The 15,599-nt window shown below is 38.3% G+C and overlaps 1 protein-coding gene across 19 annotated transcripts in view; it reads right to left on the bottom strand.

Moving 5' to 3' along the window:
• Positions 1-15,599, bottom strand: part of eps15l1a (epidermal growth factor receptor pathway substrate 15-like 1a) — a 52,342-nt gene that overhangs the window by 1,893 nt on the left and 34,850 nt on the right. For 8 of the 19 annotated variants that reach the window (XM_076722935.1, XM_076722943.1, XM_076722941.1 and 5 more), the window contains 6 exons: positions 13,334-13,470; positions 12,863-12,926; positions 10,148-10,293; positions 9,679-9,772; positions 4,198-4,359; positions 948-964 (listed from right to left, as the gene is read on the bottom strand). In XM_076722935.1, coding sequence (XP_076579050.1) covers positions 948-964; positions 4,198-4,359; positions 9,679-9,772; positions 10,148-10,293; positions 12,863-12,926; positions 13,334-13,470 — 620 coding nt within the window. Of the gene's footprint in view, positions 1-947; positions 965-3,413; positions 3,480-4,150; positions 4,360-9,678; positions 9,773-10,147; positions 10,294-12,862; positions 12,927-13,333; positions 13,471-15,599 lie in introns of those variants that run through there. The other 11 variants (XM_076722923.1, XM_076722946.1, XM_076722939.1 and 8 more) reach the window with 4 other exon arrangements.

Consider the following 15,599-nt stretch of genomic DNA (forward strand, 5'->3'; position numbering starts at 1 on the left):
AAGCTCTGGAACAAACTGGCTACAGATATCAGGGAAGCAGCTCGCTGAATATTTTCAAAAGAAAGCTAAAAACTTCTCTCTGCACTTTAGCTTTTGTTCTTTTGTTCTTTGCCTCATGCTTACACACTGCTGCACTAAATTGCACTTCTAATATTAATATTATATTAATTCTTATATTAATCTTTACTAATCTTTACTGATGCTGCTGTATTCTGAAATTTCCCCTCGCGGGACAAATAAAGGAATATTGATTGATTGATTTTTATCCCAGTTTTTATGTCCAGTCTGTCTTTTCTATGTGAAGCACTCACTTGATGCATGCAATTTTTTTGTTATAAAGCACGTTGCGCTGCAATTCCTGTAAGAACAGTGCTATACAAATTAAGTTCATTATTATCATTATGAAAAGAATTATCTAAACAATTTCAGACCAGACTGCTGCCATAACTTTTACAGTTAAGTGTCTTGGGAGATTATTCATGAGATCAACATGTGAAATTGCCAGAACTTTCATGTAACAAGGTGCAAGTTTGAAAGGGGCGAGACACAGAGTATATAAGGACTGACTGACATGTGATTTCACAGATCAACACACAGCTGGAACCATATCTTAGATCAGACACTTCTAATTGACTGGTGGAAAGTCCTAGGTATTTAAAAACATTTTCAAGTTTCTACAGTCAATTCCAGTTGCCCTTGATTCAACCCTCCTGGGATAATCATTTCCTGGATGACTGAGATTCTTCACAGACAGCTCACACAGTCACAAGTATTATATTTCATAATACACACAGTGAACATCATTTTCTTTTTCAGCAACACATGATGTAAGGTCTATTGAAACAAACACTTCAACATACATCTGACCTTGACGGTCATTAACAAAAATTTTGCTAGCATTCCCAAATTGCTATTTTATATGAATTTCATTGTGTTCAATCTCTTACCTTGACTTTGTCAGGTCCTGTCAGACAGGTGGATTACAGAACAGAGAAGTTATAAACCAAAAAATCCCTGAACTCATTGGATCTAAGATAGTTGACAGGACATCACCGTATAGCACACAGACACAGTAAAGGGATGCCTGTAGAGTTTCTGTTCAGTCCTCTTTGAAACACTGTCTTTACCATTTGTCGTTTGCTTTGAGCCCAAGTGATTTGACAAACTTCAAACTACAGGTTAGTTCATGTTAACTGAAGTAAATCATGAATTCTTACAATGTTAACAGCCAATTTATGTTGAAGTAGACACTTGTTGCCAATAAGTGCCACAGGAGAGACAAATGGACTGTGGTGAAACAGAACTGTGAATCCCTTCAAGGAGAAACAAACAACACTGAGAACTAAAGGAAAGAGCAGCTGCAGCATGCAGAGAGTGAGAGGAAAAAAGAAAGGCACAACCACTGTGTCTGAGTGATGAAGTCATCAAACTGCGGTATGAATCAAGAGTTTTCAAATGATCAATCCTAGTAAATCTGCCCATTGAAGAACAAGACTGGCTTTCAACCAAGGCCTCGTTTAACAACTTCATATCACTATGACAACTGATCATGCTCAAGCCACATGACTGTAACTGAGATTAAATTATAGCTTCATCCTTACAGTCTATCCTCCCATTATTTGGAGAGGGTAGGACAGTCCAACTATTTAAACCCCGCCCCCCCAGATCTAAATTTCACAATGCCATATAAGCTACGAGTCGTTATTATTTTGTCTAATTTTAATTCAAACGGCATGAGTTAAAACATTTTTAGGAATGTTTGTGGGTAAAGCTGGAATGCGATGGTTTTGTTAGAGTAGACTTGTGGAAATGTATTCTGTTAAATGGTTCAAAGGATGCCTGCTGTTCGAGCCAACAGTGATATCTAAATCTTTTACTTTACCCTAAAATGTTGAAAGAGATTCTGTATTAATTAATTGAAAGGGGTTCTATGTGTCTTTTCCAAAGGACACAAATCAAGCTAATTCATCTTTCTAAATAATGATTTCATTTATATGCAGTAAAGCAGTTTGTGTACCAGCTACTGTCAGGTGGCAGAATAAAGACATGGAAGGATGCTTGCGAGTGGTGAGAAAAAGCTACAGTAACATAATAAGACAAAGACATGCATAAGAACTATTAACAACCAGGCAGATGGTGAACAGTAGGAAATACACACAGCAAGGTCATACAGGGTAGACAGACTCAAGAGCTGAGAGTTGAGTAGTGATACTGCTGTGTATCATGCTAGATGGAAATATATAATATATTAGTGAACTGAGTGGGACCAGTAAGCCAAGCAGATAGAAACATTATTATTATTATTATTATTATTATTATTATTATTATTATTATTATTATTATTATTATTATCAGGCTCTGTGAAAGCCCAGGGGAACCCTGACAAACTGGATATGCTCCCTGCTCAAACCACATGCAGTACAGGGCTGATACCTTTTCCTGTACTGTAAGTCACAATGCAGCACTGGCTCTGCAACCTACAAAGCTTAATTAACAGACTCCAGTGCTGAATACATATTTAAAGGAAGATATATTTGCTTATTTGCTTTCTTTCTGAGAATGAGATGAGATGATAGATATCAATCTCATGTCTGCGTAAAGCACATAGCTGGAGTGAGGTCAAGGCTAGCCTAGTTTTCCAAAAAGACTTGAAGGAGGGGGGTAACACAAGCAGAAATGTAAAGGTGAATATTTTTGGGAGGGAGGATGACGCCATTCCTTCTATTTCTTAATGAACATCAAGTTATCTATCTGCCTGGTACTTTTGTTAAGCAATAGCACTGAAACAAGAAGACTCCAGGAAACTGTGCACAGTCACTGCACCAGGCTGTTGTTGGTTAAGAAATTGTTACACTTAACTTCCCCTAAAACCACAAATGATCACCTTTACTTATGAATTCATCAAACAAGATACAACATGTAAACTATTGAGCTTCACAGAGTAGGTGGCAAGTGTGTGGAGGTGTGTCAGTAGACGTGTTTTTGCTGTTTGGAGTCAGGCTAACGGTTTCCCCCAGCTTTCAGTCTTGATTCCAGCTTCATATTTAACACACAGACATGAGACTGATATCAGTCTTAACATCTAGCAAAGTGATTGAGCATATTTCCTGCAATGTTGACCCATTCCTTTAATACTACATGATTGTCAGTACATGTCCAGTTTTCCCTGAATCAGAACTGTGATGGATATTCCAGAATGTGAAACAGCAGGTTGTTATTAGCAGAGAAGCTTATTAACATTGAAAACAGATAAGGGTTAGACTGAGCTGCAACAATCGAGAGACTGAAGAGGCTTTAGTCATGTGATGTTCTGCCTCGTAAACTTCCTAATCATTACACACATACTGTAGACCAGAGCAGTCCATTTTGGAAGCTTACTGTATTCTATTATACTACTTTAAACTTCACAGTGACAGATGACATTAATTTCTGGTGTTGTGTTATGCTTACTGCATTACACATGGGGCTGGATGATATAGCTGAAATCAAGATCACAGTATTAATGGTATTATTGCGATATTCTGTGATTTTGATATACATCATAAAAGTACAAAACTACAACATTTGCTGGAAAGCAAAAACCTCAACTTATTTATTTTAGTTTCTAATCACGATTTGTTTGTAATTAATTCAGACGAGAGAATTCTGTAAAATTATAACATGATATAATCATATTGTCACAATATGACTTGATAAACACTCAATATTTAGTAATATTAAATTATTACCCTGCCCTAATCACACAAAAGGAATCATCTTTGCCTCAGTGACTGACTATATATCAGCTTTACATCATGTGCTGCTGTTTAAGCACCACTTCAATCATCAGACAGTTAAAATGACCCAATTTCCACCTGGTATTAACATGTAATCATGTAGAAATTAGGTGACTATTGTAAAACTGGCAATCAGATTCAAGCCCAACAACATGCTGGTGCCATACTGTGTAGACCTACAGTGACGACTAAGATGCATTCATTACACAATAGCATCTCATTACTCAATAGCATTTTTAGCACCAGTCTTTAGAGTGACCTTATATTATGCCATAATCACTATACCGTCAATCTAGTGACTACTGGTATCTCTGCAGAGCTGTGTGGTCTGGTCTAGACACTGACAGTTAAACAGTATCACCATCTCAACTTACAGAACTGAAGTCTGCAAAACTCGAAGTAGAGTCTTTAGGGGTTTTACTTGATGCTGAAGATGGGGCGAAAGGATCTTTGCCACTGAAGGGGTCTCCTGGGCCCTTTTTACTCTGAAAAGGGTCGATGGCGTCACTGCCAAATGGCTGGAAGGGGTCACATGGTTTGGAAGTGTCAACTGTTCCAGACATGCTCACTGGTGTACTCTTCCCTGAAGACATAAAAGAAAGATGTAAACATCATCACAGAGAGGAGAGTTTTCTTTTCCAGCCAATTTTCACGCCACTGGCAAGTTTATATTTTTCCATCATCATCATCATCATAGGGCGGCAGGGTGGCGCAGCAGGTAGTGCGCGTGCCTCACAGCAAGAAGGTTGCTGGTTCGAACCCTGGGTCGGGCAGGGCCTTTCTGTTTGCATGTTCTTCCCGTGCATGCGTGGGTTCTCTCCGGGCTCTCCGGCTTCCTCCCACAGACCAAAAACATGCTCATTAGGTTAATTGGTCTCTAAATTGTTTGTAGGTGTGAGTGTGAGTGTGTGAGTTGTGTGTCTGTGTATGTAGCCCTGCGATCGACTGGCGACCGGTTCAGGGTGTACCCCGCCTCTCGCCCATTGCTAGCTGGGATAGGCTCCAGCCCCCCGCAACCCCGAAATGGGATGCGCGGGTATAGAAGATGAATGAATGAATGAATCATCATCATATAAGCTTGCATGTCTACGTGTATTTTTAAAACAGGGTTTTTCTTCCTTCATTCTCAATCTCAATCAACCATGCTGGCTAATCAGAAGTCTATTAACAGAATTAACCTGCAACTAGAGGTCAGACTGATAAAATTAGCGACCAGGTTTCGTCCAAAACCAGCGACTTCGGCCAGGGGTCTGGGTTGCGGAAGTGTTGGATTATGTGGCATCTGTAGTGTGTTCTGGTGCCTCTGTTCCTCAATAAAAGTGAAGGAGTATTTCTACATTTATGTGTAAACATGCAAAAAGTCCTGTTAGCAAGGTGAGCACCAGCATTATTTTGACCACGTCCGCCATATAAAAAATCACCCTGTGTAAACATATAACGCACACCCTCTGTTGTCACAAGCCATGACTCTGTCGACACATCAAAACTCCAGACGAGGCACATGGCAAAAATTTAACACGCAAGACTAGAATCTTGGGATAAGGTGCTTCTTGGATAGCACAGAAATAATCTGCGTTGTGGTGAGGACAACATGCTGAGAGCAGCAAAGAAAAAATACAAAAACGGACATATCACAGGCTTCAGGTATTCCAACTCTCCAGAAGAGGATGTAAAAAGACTAAGCACATGATTCACTGATAGCTGAGAGATACCATGACTCACCACTGCAGCTCACAAACTAATTCTTACCTTAGTAAACTATGCTGATAGCACAAGATCTGATTTGATCTGTTCAGGATTACGACACACAAACGCCAAATTCTCTCATTCTCAGAGTTCTGCCCACGCCCTGCTTCACCTCCGGTGTCACCTCAAAGACAGCTACTAGCTTTTGAAAGCCACAACAGTTTCACCTCCACACGCGAAACAAAAACAGTTCATATTGAGTCCAAACACAAATTTTTCTCTAACTTATCTCATGCAGTGCATCCTTCTGACAAAGGAGATATATAAAAGCAGCTGGTATATTATGAAACAGCAAAGGAAAACAGCCAAAATCCAAAAAGCCAAAAGTATTAACGCTTAACCTACAAAACCTCTCTCAACAGTTGCCTGGGAAAAATTTGGTTGGGTTTCTGCCCACATTACCAAGTGTCGGTTCACCAACATACCAACTCGACAAATAGACTGATGTTGTTCATGTTTAAAAACCATACACATTCATGGCAATAGTTCACATAGATTTATCAAAGCTATATTTTATAGCAACTAACAGCACCAAAGCAAAACTGCTCGAGTGAGGAAGTTCATCCTTGACCTTGAGAATAGTGGTTAGATAACTCAAGTTCATTGACAAGGTGTGTGCAAGTTTTAGCAAAGTCCTTATAATTTTTGAACATAATCTGTTTAACACACATAAACTGTCAAAATCAGGACATCTGCATCTAAAACTAGGGCTGCAGTTAATGATTCATTTTATTATGTGTTGAAAATTTTCTTCACCTTGGTTTGGTCTCCAAAATCTAAAAAAGATAGTGACAAATGTCCCCAAGTGACATTTTAATTAATTTATTTTTTGACTATCCCTGAGGACCAAGTAGTTCAGTGCTTTCTTGAAAATAACTATAAAATTCAATCATCATTTCAAATCCCCATTTATCAGACTCAGTGATACACAAGTGGATCTATACATAAGCAAGAAATACAACTAAACAGTAATCATAGTAACATGTGTCTAACTAACAGGACTTGAAGCTGGGCTTGGCAAAGGATCGTGGGAACGTTAACCGTACATCATTCTGGTTGTATAGGTGTTAAACCACAGGACCAGTCAAACCGTTGTCATACAACATACACATACGCATTTAGTCCTATTACCCAGATAACTCGGCTGATCGGGGTGAGCAGTTCATTTCACACTCACTGAGCAAAACTGCCTGCATGCCTGGCAATCAGTTTTTTCCTTTCTGTAAACTGTACACACACACACACACACGCAAACTCACACTTGAGAAACCACAATCATGAGCTCCACCCTGCTTTAAAATAATCCACTGCATTAGTGGCATCTAATTTTGATGTCTGCAACAGGACTGTACATGCAGTATTTCATCTACTGAAAACACTACAACCAGAACAATGTGCCCTCAATTGTTGCAGTTTATTTGTAGTAATGTCATTGTAGCCTTGCCGTATTAACACCTAGATGACAGACAAAGTGACAGAAGATGCATACAAGTGTGTGTGTGTGTGTGTGTGTGTGTGTGTGTGTGTGTGTGTGTGTGTGTGTGAGTGTGTGTGTGTGCCTGCAAAGAAGAGTAAGATATGAAACATAAAGACACTAAATTTAATATATGAAGAGGAAAACAATTGCTACAATGGTACCAGACGGCAGCCTGACCTTTTCTGAACCACTCACCATCATAAACACACACACACACACACACACACACACACACACACACACACACACACAAAGGGAAGAGAGAGGAAGCAAGTTAGGGTGTGTCTGCAAACAACAGGGTAAGCAAACCACATTTCGCTCTTACAACATCACCTTCATGTGTGCCTACACACAAGCATCAAAGCCGCAGTTTGAAAACAAACATAATACAAAATCTAGACAAAAACTACTCTTCGGGAAAAAAAAAAAAAAAAAAAAAAAAAACAGACTTGTGTATGTATATTTATATGGTTATATTTTTTATTTTTTTTAATAGCTTATTTTTAGTAGATGTGTCATGCACCACCTTCACCAAAGCACTGAGAACATTAATGTGAAGTTTAGCCACTAGTCGTTACTGAGTGCATGATGGAAATGAGCCTGACTGACAGCTGCTGGAGTCTGATTGTTCTTGTGGAACAAATGAAAAGCTGTAACATGCATCTCTCTAGTTCTAGTACAACCACTGAGTCAGCAATCATATGGGATAGTGTAACAGCCAAAAGTTTGGCCACAGTTTAGACTGAAACAGAGGAGGGCGTGTTGGCTAACTGTGGTTCACACTATAAGCACCGACTCCCAAGGACATTTTTGTGCTGTCCCCTGAAGACCTTTGCCAAACACATCCTTTCTGATCTTGACACCCTAGAATGTCCACATTTTTGAACATTAGATGCAACATTAACCTTATCTATTAATCATTTCTGTAATTTATGTGGGCCTGCAGTTGATGCCAAACAAAGACACTAAAGCTCATGTGTTATGGGCACTAAAGTGGGAAGTGAGAGAATGTTTCTTGAACTGTGTCCAAATTCTATACTACTACTAATCTAATTCTGTCCCACAACGTAATACACTAAGGGAATGGATGTGCTTCTCACAATTGCAGGAAGTTTAAATACACTGGCAATAGTAGTTTAACAGCTCCAGGAAAATGTCAGCAAACAAACAACCAAGTATAAAGGGTGTGACAGTGCAGCACAGTTCAAATACATGACAACACTGGGAAGTTCTACAATCAATAAAAATGACATGTTGCTACATGATAATTGAGAATTATGTTTCTAGTTTAACTAGCAGATCAACATCATAGGTAAGACTAATCAGTACCTTTGGAGTACTGAGAAATACAAACATCCAAACAACTGACAAACTCACTACTGTCAATATTTAATTATATATAAAATGTAATATGACATGTTGAAGTGCAAATCACTCATTGCCACTGTGTGTGAGTGTGTGTTTGAACTCACAATCTACACTGTGTGTGATACCAGTGGTTTGGCAAAACATGAAAAGGCTTTTATTTTCTCTGTGCCCACAAAGACGTTTTTTCCTGTTGACAGATCAGAGCAGAGTTAAAGACTCTGCTGAAGAAAAAAAAGCTCATCTCTGAAAAAAACAACTTCTGCATTTAAGCACTGCTTACAACTATACACTACACACAAGTCACCACTCAAAAGGTCAACTATTATTACTATTAGTTTTCCTCGACTATTCCTCGAGTATTCCTCCTATAACTAAAATTCTAGTCTTTTATCCTATGAAGAAATCTGTTTTTTAGAGCTGAAAAGAAACAAGTGTACAAAGTGGTCATCAAACATCCCAGATATCAGACTTCAATAAAAATATGTGGCTTTGCTTGTTTTAAGAAACAGCTCAATCATCAAACTAGGAAAGACAAGAACAACACTGCAAATATCATCAACTCTTTTTTTCTTTTCCTGGATCACAACAGAAAACCATGTATCTCAGTGGAATATATCATATTTAGATTTATATGTCTCAAATGAGTATGTGTAATGATGTCACCCATGAACCTATAGAGAATTCATGCCAACTCTGCAGTTGGACATTTCTTGAAACTATTAGTATTTTTCTCTATCACTGTTTTTCCTCCACCCTATACTTTCTCATTGATCATCTTTTTACTAATCACAGTCCATGAACACGTACACACATCTCCTTCCTTTTCATTCTTCAGCATGCCTGTGATACCCAGAAGGGTCGTGATTCTTGGCATGATGGTGATGTGGTAATCACACTAAACACCTATCATGTATCTTGGTTTTTGACAAAGCCAAAGTCCCACTTCCTTTTTAAACTAACCACTGTTCCACTAACCTCGGCCAGATAATCTTTTCATCATTCATCTTTCTGAGAAGATCAGAGTAATATAATGGGATTGTCTGTGCAATATCTAAGCTAAATGGGCACCACTGTTTTACTGAACAGGCCAATACAATAAGATCATCAAAGTGGAAAACCTCATTATTTTATACAAGATGCAGAAATAATTAGTATTCCATTAAGCAGTGGTAAGGTTCTGATAGTGTCACTATTATTAGGGTGTTAGCTGTCGGCTACGTGGGTACCTCTAAAAAGTTGTTACACAGTGTTGTTTTGCCTTCCTCTTACTCTCCTCTCATCCCCAAAAAGCCTATGTAGTCTGACACTTACCACTAGGCGGTTTGGGTCTTGGGGGAACACTTTTCTTCGGTGGTAGAGCTGGCATGTCATTCTTCCTGCTGAATGGGTCGTCCACAAACACTGACTGGAAAGAAAGAGTGAGCCCTCAGTAGTAATTTCAATATATCCAACAGTGATATAAACTGATTTAATAAAAATACATTAAAATGTGACAAAGGATGGCACCAGGAAACAGTTCAATCTATCAGTTGTGTTAAAAACAAAAACAATAATGATTACTCACATGTATAGCAATCTTAATCCGGTCTCTCCATGGTTAAACAGTAAGACTTTTATTAACTGTACCATATTAGACTAATTATGACACATCCTTTATTTAATATTTGTATCAATATGGCTTTTACGATGTACATTTTAGGACCTTTTTAAGACCCCATGTCTGCAATGGGAGATTTTTCCATAATATGTCTATCCCGTTCAGAGTTTTGACTTCTGGTACCTTCTGGTAGTCTGGTAACCAGCTGGCCCTGCCTTCAAAAGGGTCTCTGGGTTTCGACATGTGGCTGAAGTCTGCAAATCCAGAAGAGCTGTTATTACTGCTGCTGAATGAACTGCTGCCAAATGGGTCCAATGTGCCAAACAGGTCTGAAAAAAACAGTTGCAATATTTTTAGAATGACAAGCACATTTACGATGAGTTACAATAATTGCTAGTTTCCTTAATATGTTCAGCATTGTTGAGACCACTCTATTTGTTGTGTGTTGGCTAAGATATATGGTACATTTTGAGGTCATACCTGATGAACACACATGGAGGACCACAAATATTGGATACAAGTTACAATAAAATGCAGTTGAATGCAACCTCACCATAAACTGCAGTCCTCTGAGTATTGAGTGGAACCAATTCCTCTCTAAAAACTATTCACACAAATTTTTCATTTCACATAGATTTTTTTTAAAAGATCTCTTTAATTTGTCAGCCTGTGTTCCATTCCCATGGCATTTAAGTGGACAAGAGTCATTTCCTTGCATAAAAATTAAAGAAAGAGCAGGGTGGCAATTACAACACTCTGTCAATACTTTCTCTGACACAAAAATCTCAGAAGGACAAAAAATGACCATCTTGGTTCTTTATTTAAATTAACACCATATTCTTTATAAAAAAAAAAAATACTGACTTTAGAACGTTGTGTTCCACAGAGCCAGCATTTGTTTACCTGACTGAAAGAATCATGTTCAGTATCGTAAATAGGTCGTATACAGGTGGTTCTACTTGACCCTCAAGAAGATATCAGTTACAGTAAATCGTTAAATTTTATGTGGTAAAATAGAGCCCATTGGGCATGATAAACTAGTAGTAAACTCGTTTAAATCATGCATAAGTCTTCAGTATGTAGCGGTTAATGAAACCTCATCATGTCAAGGTGTGGTCATGAGAACCAGTCCGAGGATGATTGTGAGTATGCTGATGCTAAGATGCATGTAAGTAAAGAATGGAAAGAAATGTTAGACTTGACACAAGAATTTCACTACATTCTGGTAAAACCAAATCTCTTTTACTTGCTTCACCTGCAGTGTAGTTATAATAAAAACCTACACCATAGGAACTTACAGTAGGGGAAGGAAAGAGGAGGAGGAGGAACATGAGAGAGAGTACCTATCTCACCTAAAGCCTCCTCGGCTTACCCGAACTAATGAAGAGCAATGTCGCTCAAAGTCATGTTTCTTTATAAAATATGTCACACAGAGGGAAAAGCAACAAACTGCCAAGCATTGGCCAAGCAAGTACACCCAAGAAGCACAGTAACATGCTCCACCAATGACTGTACTTACACTATCACTCCCATCCATTTTCTCAGTCACCCTCTTCTACCAACTGTCTCTCCTGCCAGTAGCCTCTCTCAAAATAACACTTGAATCATAATGTGTACGTGATGTGTACATATCCTTCAAATAATACATAAATACACTATGTGCTGAAGTATTGACTTCATATGCCCTGTTGTGTTCTCATTTCTATCATGCAGGGATGTCCACAGCATTTCACTTTCAACCAGGTATCAGACTCTGACTACCCAACTGTAGTCACTTAATGAATGCAGAAACTAGCTAACCCAGTCCTTGTTGCTCTGATATTTTAAACCAAGTAGATGCCTAGTGGTGATTTTAGGATTCACTTTGTATAGCCTTGTCTAAATGTAAGGGGGGTGTGGACAATGGTAAGGCTGGTGAAAATTTCCCTAACTTTCAAATCCCAATGTTGAAAGGAATGTAACATACCTGCAAAACTAATGATATTACCATCATCTTCAGATGTGGTTTGTGTTCAGTGCAAATTAGCATATGTTAGTAATACACGGAATTAAGATGAGTATGGTAAACACTAAATCTGCTAAAGCTCAGCATATTAACAACTGGACTTTGAACATGTTAACATTTAGCTCTCACTTAACTATATAAAAAGGTTTCTTATTATTAGTTGCAAGAAAATGCTCTGAATAGCTCTGAAAGAATCAAGAATTGAAAATGCATCCATTTGTTAACAATGGTCTCTCTGAGCAGCAGCAGCAGGCCGGATTACAACTCTAATTTCAATAAAAGAGCCCATTCGATTACTGTCCTTTACAGTCACAAATGCCAGGCCTAACCATTCAGTGTGAATGTTATCAACCTGCATTTGAATTAGTATCGACACATAAATAAATCTGTTGCGAAGTGATGGTGTAGCACTGAGTAAACAAATGTGACTCCTTTACTCTCCTGCCATGTTTTTAAAAGGCAAACCAACAAGGTAACCTTAGACTGAGCAAAGAGTCCCAGTGTCATGATAGGCTTTAGCTCCTCCAATCACTGAGGCATTCAGGCTGACTTAGTGTGTATGTGTTTACATGGACTACATTAATATCCTGGAGAAAATGAAAGAGCTTTTCTTGTGTTGCAGAGAACAAACAGCTCACTGAAAGAGGTCCGGTGCAATGACTGACAGCAGACATGAATTCACTGAAGAGTTATGCCACCACAAAAACAATTATACTACCATAGACAGACTGAAAGACATTGCAAAACTGACTCCAATCCAACATGAAAAATGGGTCTCGAAATTTGTCTAGTTTGCTGAAATGTTGTACCAAAGTGTACCAAGGTCACTATCGTTTTTTTTTTTTTTTTTCACAGACACTGTCAATGTCTGGGAATAAAGAATTGAATCATACCTGGTCCTTTGGGCTTTGGGTTGCTTGAAGAGAATGGGTCACTGCTTGTGAAGTGACTGGTTTGCTGCAAGAAGTGTAAGAAGAAATACCCTGTTAATAGTAAATTCACTCATGTCACAGCCAAACCCATATTTTAAGTCTTGAGTGTTTTTTTCACCATCTATTGAAAATCTGAGTTGACCCATATTGATTCTTTTCCTTGTTTTTACCGTTTCAGTGAGCTGCATAATAGGTACTACCAGAAATAATCTCAAGAGATAGCAAGAGTTGAGAATTAAGACCATATACAGTATGGCAGACCTTTACAAAACACAACAACACAACATATCCACATGATATTAAGTATGCAACACAGTGTGGTACCCTGATAACGTACATTTTAAAGTATGTGCCACTCTTGGGATTTTATAGAATTATATTTTTAAAAAAATTTAAAATTCCATGTTTTGGCCTTTAATCTTCAACAAGTACCTTGGAGGGTAATGTGGCACTTTTACTGAAGGGATCTGTTGTGGAGAAGGGATCCAACTTTGTGGTTTTCTTGAAGAAGTCTTCTGATGAAGCCTTGAATGGATCTGTCTCTTTGAATGGGTCTCCACCAAAAGGATCTGCAGGAATGATGGACAGCTTTAGCTGTTTCTTGTCACTGCACTGTTTTTTATATTTTTTTTTCTTAGCAATAAGAGTCATAATAATTGGATAATTGCTGTGTATCTCAACGAACCAACAGAACAAGCCATACTTGCAGTTTTTTGTTTTGTTTTGATTTAACAGAGTTTAATCCCCTACAAAACAGAAGTCCACAAAAAATAAAGAAAGTAAAATAAGAGAAACAACAGAAAGAAAGGATTAAATAAACATGAATTTATAGGAAAAAAAGAAGGAAAATTAACAAACAAAAGGGAGAGGGGCCCATCAATTAGGGGACAGAGGTTATAGAGAGTTGAATGTCATGAAAGAACTTTCCAGAATTACCTGTCAAGGAAAACTTAATCTTCTCGATCTTTAAAAAGGACATGTATTACTGAGCCACTGAATACTGGAGGGAGCTCTAGTAGACTACCAGTGATGGAGAACATGGTGTCTAGCCAGTGAAAAAGTAAAAGCTACAATATCCAACTGATTAGATAAGTAGCAGTTATAGACTTCTGGAAACCCAAATATGATGATGTGGGGGAAGACATTTATATTTATGCATAGCATTTCTGACAAAGTATTGATGTATGTCTGCCAAAAGCGGGATAACAATGGACAGGCATAGAACATATGGGTTAGATTGCAGGGTGAAGCATTCAGTCAGTGATGTTGTGACAACTGACCTTCTGAATGAAATGAATCCTAAACAGTACTTTGAACTGCATGAGAGCAAGACAAACACAAGTTGAGCTTGTGTGAATTCTGTTAAAAGCAGCATCCCACCAGTTATCCTCCAAGTTCAATCCCATCTCACCCTCACAGGCAGCCTTGTCTTTGGTTGCTGGTGAACAGCCACTGGACAGGAGTTTGTTATGGACCTTAGGCATGAGTGAGGTACTTACCATGAGAGGTAAGTAAAGCCATTAGGGAAGATGAGACACATGAGCCTCTAATTTACACCATGGTGGATGTGCTGATTCAAACCAAAACAGAATGTTGTGGCTTTGTGCTTGGTAGAGACACACCACCACTGAATTTAAGGCTATGAAGCACTGATGTAAGAATTCTGGGTGCCTCTCCATACCATAAAAAGGTAGAGATGGCTTGATCTACGTTTTAAAAAAAAACATTTTGGTAGGAATAAGGGGAGACACTGGAGCAGGAAACAGGAATTTAGGCAAGATGTTCATCTTAACCGTGCTAATTTTACCAATCAACAACAGGGTTAAACTTCTCCAGATTTCAGACATTAATTGGCAGAGAAAAGAGAGGTTGATGTCTTGCTTATATGAAGTACTTAAAACCAGAACAGCTCAACTTAAAAGGGACATCAGATTGCTTTTTGAAACATTAACTATAACCGTGAAAGACCCGAATCTCTCAAAAAGTAATAGAATTGCTAGCACAGAGTCTGTCAGGGTTTGACACATACAATAGTAAATCATCAGCGTGAAGTGACAGCTTACATTCCAAATTGTGATATCACTGTAAAGATGGGCCAGGACCTTAAGACAGATTGGCAAGGGCTCTATTGCTAGAGCAAACAATCGGGGGGGTAAAGTACATCCCTGTCGGGTGCCATGGGATCAAATGAACAAAATGGATTGCATGTTGTTGGTGGAGATACTGGCTGGAATAGGACTGAACAATAACCTGACATTGTGTTGGGTATTACACTTTTATTTTCATTACTGTCATATCCTCACACTATTTTTTATTTACTTTAGTCTACCTGCTGTATTTGCACTCAAGATGTATATTTGCTGCTAACACATATTGCTAATGTTTGCTATTCAATTTCTGATGTTGTTCAGAGAATAAAGCATGAAAATGTATCACATTTCTGCAGTGACTGTGTGAGAGTAACAATACCAATAGACTTTACTTGTATAGCACCTTTCATACAGGAATTGCAGCTCAAAATGCTTTACAACAAAAAAATGACATGCACTGAGTGGTTCACGTAAAAGTAGACAGAAAATTAATAGAAAAAATGTTAAAAACATTAATAAGATTGAAAATCAAAATTGAAGTGCACTGCAGCCATCTTGTGGCAAGAGAAGGTATAGCAGTGATTAGTGGCTCCCTTCAAAGTCCTCCA

The sequence above is a fragment of the Chaetodon auriga genome, chromosome 3 (assembly GCF_051107435.1).
Source record: "Chaetodon auriga isolate fChaAug3 chromosome 3, fChaAug3.hap1, whole genome shotgun sequence".
In the NCBI taxonomy this organism is placed as follows: Eukaryota; Metazoa; Chordata; class Actinopteri; order Chaetodontiformes; family Chaetodontidae; genus Chaetodon; species Chaetodon auriga.